This window comes from Lutra lutra, chromosome 13 (assembly GCF_902655055.1).
Source record: "Lutra lutra chromosome 13, mLutLut1.2, whole genome shotgun sequence".
Lineage (NCBI taxonomy): Eukaryota > Metazoa > Chordata > Mammalia > Carnivora > Mustelidae > Lutra > Lutra lutra.
In genome coordinates, this window is record NC_062290.1 from 29631804 (window position 1) to 29649745 (window position 17942).

The window sequence follows — 17942 nt, forward strand, 5'->3', positions numbered from 1 at the left end:
GGTATGAGAAGGTGCAGACTTCATATATATATGAAGCAGGAAAACAAACTGATTTGTTTTAATTAATATCAAACCGTGTAAAGTAGGAAAAGATCTTTTCATAGAAAAGGCAACAGTTGTCATTTTATGTGACCTCGTTTGTAACTGAGAACCATAGAGTTGATTTTCTGTGGCAGTTGATTTGGTGTCCAAGAAAAATTCATGATCTCCGTCAAGGAGGAGTAGCAGGAAGAATCTAGAAGAGAAGCCAGTCACAGCTCTGGGTTTGTGTTCATGCACAATTTGGTTTCTGAGTTTTTCTCCTGAAGTATCAGCTACAGGACCTTTAGTTTTCAGTGTTAAAGGCACAGCTTTTAACAGTAATGGTAAAGGTCGCTGAGTGCTCTCACACACAACAGAAGACAGTGGTTCTGATTCTCTCTTGTAGCAGCTGTACCAAGTTTTATGTACTATGTCTTTTATATGCCATGAAATGCACCCATATCCAGTTTCTTTAGTTTTAAGACACACCGTTGTGCAGCCATTGCCACAGTCCAATTTTAGAACATTTCCATCACCAGAAAGTTCCCTTGTATCCATTTGAGGTCAATCCCCATCCCCTACCCCTAAGCCCCAGACAACTACTAATATGCTTTCTGTTTTTAGAGTTTTGCCTTTTCTGGAAATTTCCTATAAATGAAATCATACACACTTTAATCTTTTGCACTTGGCTTCTTTCATTTATCACCCCGTTTCAAGGTTCAGCAGTATTGCATGTCCCGGTGTTTGTTCCTTTTTGTGACAAGGTAGCGTTCCATTGTGGGGATGTGCTGCGTTTTGTTTTTCCGTTGAGAGGTTGACAGATGTTTGGAGTTTTTGCAGTTTTGCCTTACTATAACTAGTGTTTAACTGCCTTCATGCGGACATATTTCTCTTGGGTAGATACCCAGGCCTGGCATGGCTTGGCCATAGGGTAGGGGTGTGTTTAACTTTCCAAGAAGCTGCTCAGCTGTTTTCCAAAGTGGCTGTAGCATGTTACATTTCTACCAGTGGTGCCTATGGTTCCCAGTTCCTCTGTCTCCTCGTCAGCACTTGGAATTGTCAGACTTCTTTATTTTAGCCATTTTCATGGGAGTTGAACTGTGCTTTCTCCACGTAATTGCTTTTATTTCTTGTGAGGATCTGAAAGTTTCTCTATCCCCTAATGTGCTTTTGTCCTCCATTTTATAGATCCGGAAGGCAGTGGAGCAGTTACTGGAAAATCTAAATGTCTCACCCAAGATTCCCAAATGAGTCACTGAGCCTAGAGTCCTCACGGCATCAGTTGGAAATAGAGCAGCCTGTTTTTGTTCCAACTCCTGGCTCCCTGTGACTCAGACTCCTCTTTGTCCTCATAGCCTTGTTGGGTGTGGCTGTCTTTTGATCTTTGTTGAGTGATCCATTCTTATCCTCTCGGAATTTGGTCTGATGAAATCCAGTTGTTTTCTGCGGAAATGGGCTAGTGTCTTCTTGGAAAGGTGCTCCTTAGCCACGGTACGCAGGCCTGTCTGCCTCAGGGGTGGTCCCTGTTGACTGAGCCAGTACTTGTCTGTTGTCCTGTTGAAGGGGGTAGATCCCTTGCCTCACCAGAGCTTCGTGGGAGTTAGGTGAGGTGACTTATCTAAGACAGCTGGCATGTACTAAATATTTTAATATGTTTTATGGCACCCCTTCTAGTGCCTGTGAAAGGCTGATTACTTTCTGACATGGACAGTAACACCAGTCATTGGGTTTTTCTTCCCTGTGATCCTGAGACAGGAAAACATTCTTAAATTTATTTCCTAATTAAAAAACAAAATTCAGCCATGGTTTCTTCCTGTTCTTGGGTCGCCGGCAAATGTAGTAGTAGTACTTTTACAAGTTTCTGTACGTGCCCCGTCTTCTGGCTTATTCTAGAAGACTCATCCTGCTTCTCAGAGCTACTGTAGCATTTCATCAGCATTTCTCTTCAGTTTGTCCAGATTGGAAACTCTCAGAAGTGCCTTTCTGGCTGTAAACTGTAGTCTAGCAAAGCTCCATTTTAGATCATTACCTTTCTTACTCTCAGAATGTCATTGCTTTTGCACCTTTAGGCCAAACTGTTTTGATACGAAGTTCCTTTGAAGGCTGGTAGGGCTTATACAAATGCCCAGCCAATTAAAGCCACTTAATATGGGACACATCTTGGCCTCCCTGGTCATTTTGTAGGGCCTGGCCAGTTGAAGCGAATGTTCCAGTTACCTCTGTTACCTTTCTCTAGATAGGGTCGCAGTGTTACATTTATTTCAGGACAAAAAGTGAATTCTAGTACAGGTAGTTTGTCTGTGAAATGATTATTTTCTCTGAAATGATTCTTGGTCACGTTGAGTTTCTAAATGTTAAAGGGAACATGAGGGCGCATCTGGGTGGCTCAGTCAGTTAAGCATCCCGACTCTTGATTTCGACGCAGGTCCTGATCTCAGGGTTGTGAGGTGGAGGCCCGTATTCGGCTCTGTACTGAGTGTGGAGCCTGCTTAGGATTCTGTCCCGGCCCCTGCCGCCACCCCGTGTTTGCTCTCTCCCTCCCTCTCAAAAATAAATAAATAATAAAGGGAACATGGCTTTTAGATCTATGAAAATCTCCTCTTGGTCTGATGCTGCCGCCCAGCACGTGGGGAGGAGCTAAGAGGTTGGGAACTTCAGAAAATGTAATGCTACCACCAAGGAGCTTCTAATTTTTTTTTAAATTTTTTATTAACATATAATGTATTATTCGCCCCAGGGATCAGGGAGCTTCTAAAGTACCTGCTGGAGCTGTCAGTCAAGCACCTGGCGGAGTGTGCTAGTCGCTGTGGTGTTAAGAAAGTTGCTTGAGGTCCTAATTCTCAGGGGTGCTGGACTTCAAGAGAGGAAATGAGGGGGAACATGTCTCATGGAAAGTTGAACAACTCTGGTTTCACTTCAGCGCTTTATTTGGGAGGTTGTATGGGACAGAGCTGCTGGACTCAGGGGAAGACCTTGCAGCTTCTCAAAGGCCAGCGGTTCACTTACACGTGAGAACATGGAGGCCCCAAGAGCTTCGGGTCCCAGGCTGGAGAGCTGGCCTAGGACCAGAGCCCAGGTCTGCCACCCACCACTGCCCGTTTTTTTTTTTTTTTTTTTTTTTTTTTTGGCTCTTTTCAATTCTGCCTCCACCCCCTGCTCCTCCCAAAGCAGGGGGTGGAGGCAGAGTAGCCTTGGGTTCCAGGTGAGGAGAAATGGGTCACACTGGTCTTTGTTATGTTGGAGGGCAGGGACACCTGTGGGAGGCCCAGAAAGAAGGTTTGGGAGACTTGGGATGACCCTCCACGGTCATCCCTTGTCACCTAGGAACACATGCAGAGTGAGGGCCTTTTCCTAGTAGACGGAGGCTTGGTGGGGCATTGACCGTGTCCGATTTTGAAGGCTCAGTAGTTTCCGAGCACAGAGTAAGACTTTGTGGAGGGGCAGCTAGGGTGTCTGCAAGGGTTGATGTGAACTTTTGCTTTTCATGTTAAATTAGTGAATCCTGCAAGGCACAGATTATTTGAATTTTTGTGATTCTTATCACAGTCCAAGCAACTGCAACATGAAAATGTGGTGGTGGTAGTTTTTCAATCCAATGTGAGTGTGACCAGATAAGTAGTCATTTTATTTTGGATCCACCGAGGGTACACCTTCAAATTCCTTTTCTTCAGTCTGTGCAGGTATCTTTTATGGTTACGTTATTTATTCTGAAATGCAAGGCTTCTTTCCATGTTTACATGTATTCCTACCTTGCTGTATTGCACATCTAGAGTCACATTTTTCTTCAGTCTCTCTCAGCTCGTAGTTTACAGGTCAAATCAAACCACCTCCACTCCCAAAAGCAGTATTGGTAAACTAATGCTGAACTTGGATTATGAAAGGTTTAGTTCCCAGAACTCACTGTACTGTTGGCAGGGCGAAGTGAGTAGGAATATTCTGATTTAGGGAAAAAACTGCTTGTATTTTATCTGTAACACAACTGGTAAGATACAGAAGGATAGTGCCCGAAATGAGCAGGTGAAAAGGGAATGTAGCTACTGAGTGGGTCAGGCTTGCAGACGGGGCCCCTCTCCCGCCCCCCCAGCAGAGTGAAAGGGGCAGGAGAGAAGGCCCAGGATGATACTCCTGTGTCCTTCATCTGGCATACTTTGAGTCTTCTTTAGAGATTAAGTCACCGAGTTGGTTAGCAGTAGCGTTACCCAATCTCAAAGCACCACATTATCGTAAGACAAATCTAAAGAACCCTGAACTGCCTTCAACAAAGGATCCTGTGTAGCAGCATGCACGTACAACTTGGGTGGGTGTGTGCAGACGTACACACTCACGTTTGCCTGTTCCATCGGCCTTTCACCTGCAAACGGGGAGGTGAGGGGCGAGACCTGCTGGTGTGACCACTGTCTCTCATCTCAGAGGGAAGCTGCAGGCGCTATTTCCAGAGCTGGCGCTGTTTGCCTCTGACTCTGACTCATGCTCCCGGAGAATTGCCCTGTGCATAATGCAAAGTCATTGTCATCATGAGCCATCCTAGGGAGAGGTTCAGTGGAAAAAGTGAAGGTGGAGCAAACCAGGCTCTGGAACAGGAGGCGAAAGATTTGGTTTTTGTTTGGTTTTGCTGAACGTCATAGTCATGTCTTTGAAAACTGCAGTAATCCTGGTGGGAGTTTGTGATAACAGAAGGGAGGAAATCAGGCTTGTTGCTGCAGGACTCCTCTTGTGTTCAGATTCTTAAAGCAGGTGGAGAGAAGAGTAAAATAATCCTGAGATTGTTGTAGATTTTGGACACATTCATAATTTCTCAGTTTTTCATTTTTTGTGTTTAAACCTATTTTTTGATGATGAACTGTTACAGAGAAGAGAAAGGGATGTATTATAAATATATGTAAACTGCAGTATTCTAATTACTTGTCTTCACAATGATCTTCCGATAATCGGGAGGGTGAGGCACGTCATTTACATGAGGGTTAAGAATAAAGAAGTTATCTCTATGCTAGTCTTGGTGGGACTTTTTCTGTGAAAAACTATTGCCAGCATATCTGGAAATACTTCTTCATTATTTTAAGACCGTTTTTTATAGTAAATCTTAATATCAGAAATAATTGAAAATTGGGGCGCTTGGGTGGCTTGGTTAAGCGTCTGACTCTTGGATTCGGTTCAGGTCACGATCTCAGGGTTGTGAGATCAAGCCCGGCACTGGACTCCACATTTGGTGGGAATTCTGCTTGGGATTCTCCCTCCTCCTTTGCCCCTCCCACTCACTCTTTTTCTCTCTCATAAATAAAATCTTTTTTTAGAAAAATAATTGAAAATTAAAATAAAGTAGCTGTTGGAACAGTAGCTCAGTAGAAAGAGTTCATGTGTTGAGAGCATTTATTTCCAGGCAGTTTTTTTAACTCTAGTTTCCTTAGCAAGAAAAATGTTAATCTTTTGTGGATGGACCCCTTTTTTTTTTTTTTTAAAGATTTTATTTATTTATTTGATAGAGAGAGATCACAAGTAGGCAGAGAGGCAGGCAGAGAGAGAGGGGGAAGCAGGCTCCCTGCTGAGCAGAAAGCCCGATGTGGGGCTCGATCCCAGGATCCCGGGATCATGACCCAAGCCGAAGGCGAAGGCCTTAACCCACTGAGCCACCCAGGCGCCCCAACCCTTTTTTTTTTTTCTCTTTTTCCCAGAGCATGTGTGGTTTCCATTAACTTCTTTTTTTTTTTTTTTTTAAATTTGACAGACAGAAATCAGAAGTAGGCAGAGAGGCAGGCAGAGAGAGAGGAGGAAGCAGGCTCCCTGCTGAGCAGAGAGTCCGATGCGGGGCTCCATCCCAGGACCCTGGGATCATGACCTGAGCCGAAGGCAGAGGCTTTAACCCACTGAGCCACCCAGGTGCCCCTCCATTAACTTCTTTTTCCACCGAACTGTGGTGATGGCTGTAGCTGATGCCTGTGGGTCATCTGTGCTCCTAGAATTGAACTGATACTGTGTCATCATATGCCCTCGCCGCTGTTGTCCTTCACAACCTGGAAATAATAGACAGGTAGCTGGAAATCCCATGTTTATCCCTTACTGGTTTTTTCATCTTGGACAAACTAGTCTGTGGAAGCCTCAGTTTCCTCATCTATAAAATGGTTACTATAAAGCATTTAGCAACGAGCTGCCACTGAATCGTTGCTCACTGACAGTAGTTATTAATGTTATCGGGAATGGGCTTCTCTGGTACCGTTGTCATGGGTGAAAGTCATTTATCATCTGCGGTGTACCAAGAGAACAGAAGGCTCCCTGAGAAGCAATAGGATAGATCCAGAAATGTAGCTGCAGAAGAATGGCCATGTTTGGAATATCTGCCTGGTGTCTGTGGGCCAGCTGGAGTGTCCCCAGCGTGAAGACCAGGGAGGCAGCCCGGTTACTTCTGTGACAGGTCTCAGCTACGCCTAGAGGTGCACCTCTCTCCTGAGCTGACCCAGGGATCTTCTCCGTGGGGCCGCTCTACCCCAGGCAAATACTATCTGGGGTTCTGTTGGAAGTTTCCATTAGGCTCCTCCAAGAAAGTTTTAGTTGAAGTCCTCAGGTGTGGTTCTGTTAATTTGGGTTGAGGTCTTAATTAAAGTTATCTCAGTTGGCAGAAGGTCTGGCCAGCCAGAAATACAGTTCTTGCTGGTATCTGAGTGCAGTAGAATTCCAGGAAGTGTTCAGAAATAAGTGTTGAGATACCCCTGCCCCCCAGCAGCAGCAGTATAGAGGGCTGAGTTTACAATAACTATTCTTCTTATGTAGAGCCGGCTCCGAGTAGTGAGTTTCCCCAGGCGCGGACTTACTAATAGAAACCCACTTAGACCCTGAAGAAATGGGCCCAGTGTTCGTCTCAACTGTGAGTAATGTATTATGCATGATTTAAAAAGGCTTCTCAGAATGTCCTTGCTTATGTAAATCAAGAATCAATATTTTTTAGAAAGAAGTTTTTATAGATAAGCCATCACATTATTTGATAATCAGACATCATTTTCAGGTAGTTAAAAGGGTCATTGGACAAAACCCAGTGGGCTGACTTTGCTCCCTAATTGCTAAGGATTGAAACTCCACATGCCCTCTAAATTATGAACAGGCTTGAATTTTTTATGGAAAAGAAATTATTTTTTTATGTAGGATAATTTTCATGTCAAACGTTGTATTAGCCAGCGAGCTCTATCAGATTATACAGGTTGCTGCTTTTCCTCACCTGATGCCTACTTTTCGTCTGTGAACTTTATTTTAAATAGAGATGAAAGAATGAGCGAGAAAGTAGGTTTGGAATGAGGGGAATGAATCGTGAGAAAACACTGCTGGTCCTTCTCATTCGTTCTTGGCATTCTTGGAATATTCTTACCTCTGTTGACAGAGAGCAGCAGTTCAGTGGCAGGCTTGCTCACGGTAAGGGGCAACGTGGGCCCCCCTGAGGAGGAGGTTGCTGGAACATTCTCCCCGTTTTCTCCCAGGCAGTGCCATAGCTCTCCATGAGTGGTGAGAGCCACTGGAAGGATTTCATAGGCCCAGGGAGGGCGCCTCTCAGCGGATAGCTGCAGCAGTTTGCAGACGTGTGTCTGTGTGACCCCATGTGAGTGCTGACTGCCCCAAAGATGGTGTGTTTCTCCATTCTGGGCTGGGCAGGGCCTCGCCATGGCAGCCGGGGCTTGCTGGCCAGTTTGTCTGCCTGTGTCTCTTGAGTCAGGGAGAATGCTGGTAGGGAGAATAGTTTTATTGCTTCTGAAAATAGAGGAAATACTCAAGAGCGCTGGGAGAGAGGAGGATAAATATAGCATTTCCGTTTTCTTGCCCATTCTACTGTTTTCCACAGCATTTCATTTTTCGTAAGATGGATTTTTATCCTGCCAACTTCAACAGAAGATAATTGCATACCATTTCTATCAGACTGGCCCTCTTACCACTTCATGTACTTACTATTACTATTTTTTTCCTGCTCGAAAACTTTTGTAGGGGGACATATAAGGTGGTCCTAAGATTCTTGTCTTCTAGACATGGTGCGTGTGCTGTGGCTTCTGGTGGGACCTCTTGTGAGTAGATGGCCGGGGCAGTCTTGGCTATGGGTGGTCAGAAAATTCCAGATACTGACTAGCTCGTCCTTGCTCTTACTCCTTGCATGACCCATGCCCTAGAGGGCCGTTCCATGTGTTTGTCATCCTTCCCCTTTCATCCATGGGCACTGTCTACCCACAGCGCCCGGGAGCAGTGCCAGAGACCATCCAGTCCGTTGTCCTGCTGGGAAGGGGTCCGTCATGAGTCTGCAAGGCAGAGCTCGCGCACTGGCTGTAAGTCCCTGCCCAGATGAGTGAAGTAGGGAGTTTGCTTGACAACAGTAGACTCAGTAGGAGATGGGCGAGGAAGCCTAGATAGGTCATCTCGGGGCATTGTACATGGTGTGCCTCTTTGTTTACCAGACTGAGGTTTCTCATCATGTGAAATGATTAAGTTGATACCAATTTTAGCAAATAAAACCTAACTTTGAGTTTTGGGAGGTAAGTGGCTTGTGTTACCGAATACAACCATTTCCCTGGTTTCTCATTGCTTGAGTGTTTGGAGTGTCCATTAGCATGCTTAGCCTAGTGCCTGGCCTAGGTTTGCCCATGACAAAGGTCCTATGTTCATAGGGCAGTGGACTCTGCATTCCCAGGCCCCATCACTGCTCCCGCCGGCAGTGTGCAGTAATAAGTAAGCTACTCGTGGTTACCGGCTAATAGGGCCGTGACCCGGGTTGAACTCTGTAATGAGGAAAGAGCAGATTTATTTGCTCCCCTTGCGCGCCTCCCCCCCGACCATGCTCCTTTATTATCTTTAAGAGGAAATTGAATAGCAAAATTCTGCATTCTCATAATGTTAATGGCATGATGTCATCTTTTCCAGTCTGAAGTCAAGAAAGAGGGACAACCAAAATACAGATATAACATCTCCTAGCTGCCCAGGGCTTCAGCTGTGGAGGCTCTGTATATGTGTGTGTTATGTGTATGTTTTTAACAGTGTGTGTAAGATATAAGGTATAGAGTATAAAATCCAGTGAACAATTCATTGGTTTCTAATAAATTTGCCAAGTTGTGCAGTCATCACCAGAATCCAGTTTTAGAATGTTTCCGTCATCCTGGAAAGATCCTTGGTACCCATTAACAGTGACTCCCTGTTTACCCCACCCTGCAGCTGTGGGCAACCCATAACCTTTCTCTTTCCATAGATTGACCTTTTCTGGACGTTTCGTATCAGTGGAGTCGTACAATATGTGATCTAGTGCGTTTGCCTTCTTTCACTTAGCATACCATACCATTTTCAGGGTTCATCCATGTTGTAGCGTGTACCAGTGGTTTGTTCCTGTTTAATTCCCGAGTAGTTTTCCATTGTAAGGCTATACCACATTGTGTCTGTCTGTTCACCAGTTGATTGATATTTGGATTGTTTGCAGTGGGGGGCTGTTGTGGATGACACTCCTGTAAAGGCTCACCAGGTTTCTGTGTGGATGTGTGTTGTCAGTTCCTTTGGGTAGGCACCTGGGAATCTTAACAGTAAACTTATGTGGAACTTACTAAGAATCTGCTGGATTGTTTTCCAAAAAATTATACTGTATTACATTCCTACATGATGCGTGAGGGTTCTAGTTTCTCCATACCCTAATAAGGCTCTATTTAAGGAATAACCTTAATCTTTTACTTTTATTTGATACTCTTATACAGAAAAGAAAGGTAGAAACTGTTTTAGTTTTTCTTAGATTTTTTTCAAGCATTGTTAATCATGTTAACCAAAATTGTAGTCGTTAGTACTCTGTCCTCTCTAATCTCTAATTATGTGGGGTTTTTTCCCTAGACTTGATAAAAGTATGGAGGGGTGGGTGTGTGTGTGTGTGTGCGCGTGCTTGTGCATGTATGATACATTGTTTCAACATTAAGTTAGTTTACTTTGAGAAGGGATTTTATTTTTTGTGCTTTTCTTTTTGTAACTTTCTCTTTTGTTCATACCAAAAGTTGTAAGTTTATATTTCTAATTATACACACTGTCTTAATGTAGAGTTAGATAAATGTATGTAGAACCATGTTTTATGGTGCTTTAAATAACCAAATGGTAAGTTTTCTAGTTTATAGAATTAGGTAGCTTTTAAGAGTTCTTTATTAAAAATGCAAGTAGGGGTATTTGCATGAACCTGGGCTATTTCCAAAGGCCTCACAAAAGTTGTACAGGAAAAATTCATCCCATCATTTGACATGACAGGGATTACTATGCACCTTTACAAGTGATGGAAGTTGCTTATTCTTTTTGTTTATTATCAGATTTACAGGTGTATTTTATTCTGGCAGTGAGCTTATCAAATAAACATTTTTCTAACCAAGTCCTAGTTAGTCATGACCAAGCCTCCTGGGTAAGATCTGTGGCCACTCCTTAGGTGCCCCAGGACACCTGCTGCAGGCCTGCTGGTCTTTGGAACAGTTTGTGCTTGTCCAGGGTTGGTTTTAGCAGTGACAGGGTAAAGATGATGTTCTTTCAGGGGCGGGAGCACCTCACCTCCCAAGAGGAAAGGATGAGGGGTACCCAAGTTCCCAGTGATATTTATGCATGGGAGAGAAACAGCTGCAGAGATGTTCTCTTACGTTCTGATAACTGAGGAGACAGCCACAGCTGAATAAGGTCTGTGGCACCTGGCCTGGCCTCCGTTTCTGTTCCTGCGCTCTGAATTGTGGGTGGAGTTTGGTATAAAGGAGCAGTTCTCACGGGGCAGAACCACTCCCATGGGGTTGATATGGGCGTCCCAGTGACTGGGGGCTCTAGGCTTGTAGCAGGCTGAGCCCAGGAACAGGGTGCCTGCAGTGCATAGCACTTCCCAGTGTGGTCCGCGGTATGCTGCTGCTTGCAGTCTTCAGGTGCCTGCTCGGGAGTTAGGTGAGAATCATGGCGCCAATGTCAGAGCTTAGCCCTGACTTACATGCACGGTTTTAGTATTTCCTGATGTCTCTAGGAATGTGACTGCCAGGTAAATCTGGGAGGATTGTATTTTGCTGAATTTTCCCCTAAATACTTGCCATTTTTTCAGAAAACCTTGTCCTCTGTGGGAATGCTTTTGTGTCTGAGTAACTTACACAGCATGCCTGATTCAGTTTGCACTAATAGCTGTGTGTTTATGGGGATTCTTCAGGCCTCTTATTGCTTCATTATGTCTTCTAGGGTTCACAGGCTTGTAAATACCGAAATTCACATTAATGCATCCGGACCCAATCTCCTTTTAATTCTCCTTTATGTTACAGATGGGGCATTCTATTAAGGTTTCCCTCTCATATGTATTACATATGTGAGGATATCTAAGAATTTCTTTTCAAGGTAGTTCTGAAAGTGAGGTGTTATTTCAGATACTGTGAAAGCCGAGGTGTTATTTCAGATACTGTGAAAGCTCCACATCCCAACAGGCTTTCGGTCCACGTTACAGCAGTGTGTGGAAGGGAGTGGCAGAGCTAATGGGAGGTAGTAGCAGCTCTCAGAGGGTGCGAGGAAGGGGGGTTGGTGGGGGTGGGGGTGGAACAAATATTCAGATACCTGTGGGGGGCAAGTCACTGAGCTGTGTTCCTTTGCTGTAAATTGATTATCCTGTGGGCTCTGCAGTACTCCCTAGGACTGCTTGCTGCCTTCATCACTGCAGAATCCTCCCTGTCACTGTGTACACCCTCAGTGGGGAATGGGGGGCCCTTATGAGCCTAGTCACATATTTCTGAGAAGAGATATGGTAGGATGAAGAACTGAGCTGTCGGGCCTCATGATGACATTACTGAGTTCCTGAGGGCTGTTGCATAGATGCACACATTAAATCATCATACCAGTCTCGGTTTTCGTGGCCTTTGCCCTTTTGTCTGCGTGTGTTCCTGATGAGGAGCCATGCCCCTGATCCCCCCGGGGCAGCCCTTCCAGCCTGTGCTTCCTCAGCAGAGCAGTTCCTCGGAGCGCTCACATCTGCATGTCCTCTGTGTGTGCAGCATTTCCCCGTCCTGGGCCCGCAGACACCTGACATCCTGTCATGACTCCTGGCCATTTTGGTTCCGTGCCAGTCACTCTTCATCCTTGGGTTTGAGAGACATGGCATTCTGCCAGCTCGTCACGATTTTAGCACTGATTCCGGTTTGCAGATTTTCCAATAGTGCTTATTCTTCTTCCATTTGTTATTGATATTTTGGACATTTCAGTGTTTAAAAGCATCTTCTCCAGCAGCTTATCAGGGACACACCAGGAAGAAAAAAGTGTTAACTCAGCCTTTCATAGAAGCAAGCTCCTGAGAAAGGTTTACTAAGGGGCAGGGAGTTGGAACTAATTTTAACTCCGTTTCATTTGTAATAACCAAGTCCACTGTTAGTGTAACAACTTGAGTTTCTCCTAAACCTCGCATGGGTCTTTGAGAGTTTCTTGGTCAAATTGGAGCAACACCGCAGGGTGGCAGCCCGCCCCATGGGGCTGATTGGGGGAACTCACTGGAGATCCTGGTTTATGTTGCTCAGGTGGTTGAAATCTACACTGAATGCTGAGTTGACTGGCGCAGGGTGGTAAGTTCCTAGTTTCTGCATAGAGTAAGTTTGTTTTCCTGTGCGGTACCTTCCCTGTATTTTTACTTCAGTTCAGTGTGTTTAGCTCCCGTTCTAGTTTCAAACCAACTTGAGCCAAGATAATTAACATTTTTTAAGTGATGTACTTAAAACAGCACCTGGGTGGCTTAGTCAGACTCAGCGTACTCTTTGTTTCAGCTCAGGTAAAGATATCAGGGTCCTGGGATCAAGCCCCACGTCAGGCTCTGCATTCAGTGCTGGGTCTGGTGGAGATTATATCTCTCTCCTTCTGCTCCTGCACGGTCCAGTGTGTTCTCTCTCTCTCGCTTGCCAAAATAAATACAATCTTTTTTTTTTTTTTAAGTGATACACTGTTTATTAGAGAAAAATTAGAAAATATAGGGAAGTATAAAGAAGAGAATGGAAGACTGCCTATGATCCAGTCATCTGGAAAGCTGTAGACTCTTACTATTCTGGTGTTTGTCTTTCAGTCACTTAGTGGGGAAAAAAAAAAAAAAAAGCTATTGAAAAAGAAGGGGAGTGTGTTTTGTATTTGTGACTTCAAAGGTGGTTCATTCAGGCTACTTTTTATTTTTTCTAATTAGCTGAATTCACTGATTTTGAAACTTAGCCTTTTTGGAAAGACCTGTTTTATACCTTTCATAAAAAGGTACTTGATTGACAGTGAGTACTAGAATCCTGGCTTTCGCAGAGACTTGTGTACCTTAACTGAATCCATGTGGAAACGATCTTGTGTGTACCAGAGTAAACTTTACAAATGCAGACTGTGATCTAATGTCATGATCTCACAAGTGGATGCCAGGAGCGGGCACCAGGGCTAGGGATTACTCCTTTTACCTTTGACTTTCTGCGTGCGACTTTTGGTGTAAAAAGTGGCACCAGCCATGCTGTGTCTCCTCCTCCTCTCTCATGGGGAATGCAGGGGCCATGCAGGAGCTGAGGGCATGCTGCCAGCTCACCTTGTGACCTGTGGGTTGCGCTTGCAGTCACAATAAGGGAATCATGGAAGATGAGCCTCTGTTCAGCAGTTAACTGTGGGGGCTATTTCTGTTCTATTTCAAGAGGCTGAAATTGATCCTCCCAGCTTGTTTCTAAGGAATATGCAGTCACACAGCTGGCCTGTCTTTTCTGGCTTCTATTAAAATGCAAATAGTCTTAACTTCAGAGTAGTATAATTGAGTCCTGAAAGGGGTTATAACTGATGCCTCCCTCTTCTTAAGTATTTTTGTGTTTTTGTGCTGCCGGGCTGGCTTTTCTGGCTATCTTGCTGTGTACATGGGTGAGAACCCCTCCCAGAGAGACTTCGTCCCGATCTAGTGGAAAGTCTGGCACTTGCCGTGCTCCGTGCATCCCTGGGGTGCGCAGGCATACACACCCGCTGTGGCCCACACAGAGTGAATGTCGTATACAGATTTGTGCGGGTAAATAGCGTGAATTGTTTTGGTAATAATAGATTTTTCTGCGTTTACCGGTAGTGACTTAAATACAGTGGAGTCGGTGCATCTGTCTCCTTTTGCTCATCACGCATCTGCTCTTTTTTAGTTTAGAATGCCGTGAATCGTAGGTAGGCTCTCTTTCGTCACAAACCTGCAACAGCAGGACCTGCTGGTTAGGCATGCTGTACGTGTCCCCTGAGTGCCAGCACATGGTACCATGTGGGTCTTCGTTTTCATGGGAGAAGAAAGTAAGTCCCTTAGAAATTCTTTCTAACAACTGATACTTGACTGAGCCCTCCCCTTCCATCAAAGGCCAGAGGCACAGCTCATCGCTCGTGCCCTTCTGACAGCCAGCTGGCGGAGCCGTATCATCAGAGCTGCATGCTTGTGGAGACCAAAGGGGGCCACTGGGTTTCCCTCCCACAAGGAACCAAAGAATTGCTGCAACTTCCCTGTACCTCTTGAATCCTCATCCCAGCCCAGCTCCCAGAGGGTGGGAGAATGAAAACATGAGTGTCCTGAACTGTTACTGGATCATGTCATTTAGGGTCATTTTTGGAAGTGTATCTCAATTCTGAGAAGCGAACGCTATCCGCTCCTCTGTCTTTCAACTTGTCCCAGATATTTGGAGCATTGTCCTGTTTGTGGAACTCATGCCACACTGAGGGACTCTCATATTCTACAGCCCCCACCCTTTCTTTTGATTCCATGTGTTTCAAGATGTCTTCTTCCAGTGCTCACGGAGGGGGCGGGGCATGAATAAGTTGTTCAGGCCCCCGTAGTTTTTTGTACTTTGTGGTTTCTCTCATCCTGTTGTGTTAACCATAACATGGAAAGGGGCCTGATCAGAAGGCACATGTCCGAGGATATCAGACTAATGTGTGGTGGCCCAGAAACCCTCCAGTGTGGTGGTGAGTGGGCCAGAAAACACCTTTTATCGTGTATGTCTGAGAGAACCCCATTGGTCCTGACCAGCCAGGGCCGGCTGCTTCTGGGAGCATGCCTTTCCTTTTTTGGTCACCTTGGTGCTTTAGGTACACGTGCTGGCCCTCCTGGGGCCCCGGGCTTATCGGATGGCCTATCCCTTCTGGACAGAGCGAGCTTTTTCCTCTACGGAAACAAGCAAGTTCTATAGCACTGTTTTTAAAAGATGCCTCTTGGGTATGTTTTCAGTTAAGTAAGTTCTGCCACTCAAAGATATTTCTGTTGACCCAGAAGCCACAGGGCAAACTCTGGAGATGTTTTTCTCTGTCCTTTGAAAGACAGCGATGTTCACCCTTACCGTGGGTGTCCGGTGGGACTGGTCAGAAGAGCTGATGTCCCGCCAGCATCTGCTCTGCTGTTGGCCTCTGAGAGGCCCATGATCCAGTTGCGGCACATTTTGGTAGCACCAGAGGCCGAGCTTTGTAACTAGTAAACCTGGGTGTTACTGAGGAACAGATACACGTTCCCTGAAACAAACTGGTAAATACATGACTGAATAAAGTCAGGGTAGGGTAATCTGTAGTTGTCCTCACTTCTGATGAAATAGCCTTTATTCTATGATAAAATAACCTGACCACTAATTTTATAGGTTGTGCTGCCCTGAAGCATTCTCAAGTTCTTTACCAACTGGGGACGTGTGTGTGTGTGCAGTGGGGATAAGGATCTGCCTGATACTGTGCCAAGTGCTAGAACACCCAAGTTCATTTTAGGATGACTGTTTTTAGGGGACCCTGGGCGGCTCAGTCAGTTAGGCATCTGGTCATGATTTTGGGATTATGAGATCGAGTCCCATGTCAGGCCCCTCTGCCCTTCCCCTGCTCTCACACACACTTTCTCTCTCTCAAATAAATAAGAGTTTTGAATGGCTATATTTAGAATACCAGTACAACTTCTGAGGAGATTTCCGTTAGAGTGGTGGAGTTGGAGGCGCACCTTACATGGTTTGAAGGAAGGGACCTCCAGCTTCAGTCAGCAGAGACAGCTAAGAACAGCTGCACTGCCATGGGCTGTTAAATCTCTGAGGCTGTTCTCTACCACAGGGTCACGGAGGCCAGAGGTTGGCACATTTGAGGTGTCAGCCTCGTGTGTCCTCATTAAACCCCCTTTTTTGATACCTTTTTCTTCCTGCTGGTGCTGGTCTCTCCCCTACCTGTTGATTCAGGTGCCTTATGCCCTCCTAAGTGCCCAGCCCGTCTCTTCGTTCTCATCTCTTATCCACCCCCTCCACACCCCACATGGTGACTTCTTCTCTCCTGAAGAATCTGCTTGTCCAGTTTCCCTCTCCTTCCACTCAGACATGGTCCTCCACACAGCTTTTCTACCAGAGGTAATGCGTTAAACCTGTGTGTGGGCATCCCTCCATCGGTCAGTGATTCTTCAGGTTAAGAGAGACTTAACTGGAAAAAAAAAAAAAAAGAGAGAGAGAGAGACTTATGGTACGAGTTTATAACTCACAGTTCCCCATCTTCAGAAATGAAATACTAGGTTAATTGTATGACACTCTAATTAATAATAAAGTAAGTCTCCTTAACATGCCTCTCCCCAAAAAGATCACATTGGAATATTTGACATTTAGAAATAGGAGCTTTGTGTGATTCAGCGAATCACAGTGATGTTTTTTGTGTTTACTTTGTGCTGTTTCAGAAATGGGAATCAAGAATGAATTACATAATTATTCTGCATATGGACGTAGTAAAAATCATAGTGTATAGCCAAAAGTTAAATGCCCATAATTCTGTGTACCAGGTGTTAAATTTGGCATACTCTACATAGAAAATTGTAATCCTCATTTGCTTAACCGAATAGTGATTATAAGATGTTGTATGTTCTCTGTCCCTGTTTTGCTGCCACCTCTGTTAGTGCAGATCTCCCATTGAAAATGAGAGAATTGCTTTCTAACGGACCTGTTGATGACCTGTCCCTGCTTTGTCTCCTGAGATTTGGTTCTGAGTCCCAACATTCATGTTGTTTTGTTCTTAGGATACATTCATGAAAACCTGGATTTTCAGTTACATTTGAAACTTATCATATTTTTATTTCTTGCTCAAAGCCAAGATGTAAGTAGCGATTACTTCAACTTTCGTCTTATCATCCTTTTGAATAATAGCTTAGACTGGTATATTCATAAAGTGGATCCTTAATAAAGGAAAATACATCCAGACACCCACTAAATCATTCTTTTTTGCCCCCATTTTCTCCTTCCTTGCAATATAAGTCGATTTGATAGAATAGCATCAGGATACGAAAGGACAAAACTGGTAAAATACAAATCGAGTTCTCTGACAGATCACAGATCACAGAGATGAGAGAATTTGAGACCATGCTCCTTATAAGTTGAGATGATAAATGGGGGCAGAAATGGCATGAGGGGTGAGGATGAAACAATTTAAAAGTAAAGATGAGCTAGTGTTGGAACTCTACTTGGGTATTAATAATTTTCCCCTTAAACCACACACTGTGGCCTGTGAGGCCTCCTTTGGCTCATCAGTTTTTATGTGGGCTAAAGGAGCTTGTTTGGAAGATGTAAATATCCTCATGTTTTTTTAATGGAGAAAGGTTGGAACAATTATGCTTTCAATTCTGATCAACTGACAGTCCTTGATTTGACATGAGCCACACTGAGAGAAAGCACATACTGTTTCGGTGATGTAATACGGATCTCTAGAAAGAGAAGCTTGACAAGCAGGCCTTGCTGTGATTCTGGCTAATGGTTGAATTGGATTGATTGAAATGTTTCTGGTTTTGTTACGAACCTGGGAGAGAGGTAAGAAGACATCCTATACACCTAGCATTTCATTTAATAATCTGGAAGAAAAACATTTCCAACAGTAATCACACATCATTTTTTTCCTGAAACTGGACATTAACTGTTGGCATATTTGAAAAATCTGCCCCAGTTATGCATCCTGTGGGAGCTGTCCATAACCAGAGCTAACCGTTT

The 17942-nt window shown here is 44.6% G+C and overlaps 1 protein-coding gene across 12 annotated transcripts in view; it reads left to right on the top strand.

Moving 5' to 3' along the window:
- Positions 1 to 17942, top strand: part of AOPEP (aminopeptidase O (putative)) — a 346305-nt gene that overhangs the window by 278855 nt on the left and 49508 nt on the right. Inside the window, exon 14 of one of the 12 annotated variants that reach the window (XM_047699683.1) lies at positions 6784 to 6877. The exons of the other annotated variants lie outside the window; for them this stretch is intronic. Within the exon in view, the coding sequence (XP_047555639.1) occupies positions 6784 to 6849 (66 nt within the window). The 3' untranslated portion in view covers positions 6850 to 6877. The remainder of the gene's footprint in view (positions 1 to 6783; positions 6878 to 17942) is intronic. 12 annotated transcript variants of the gene reach the window in all.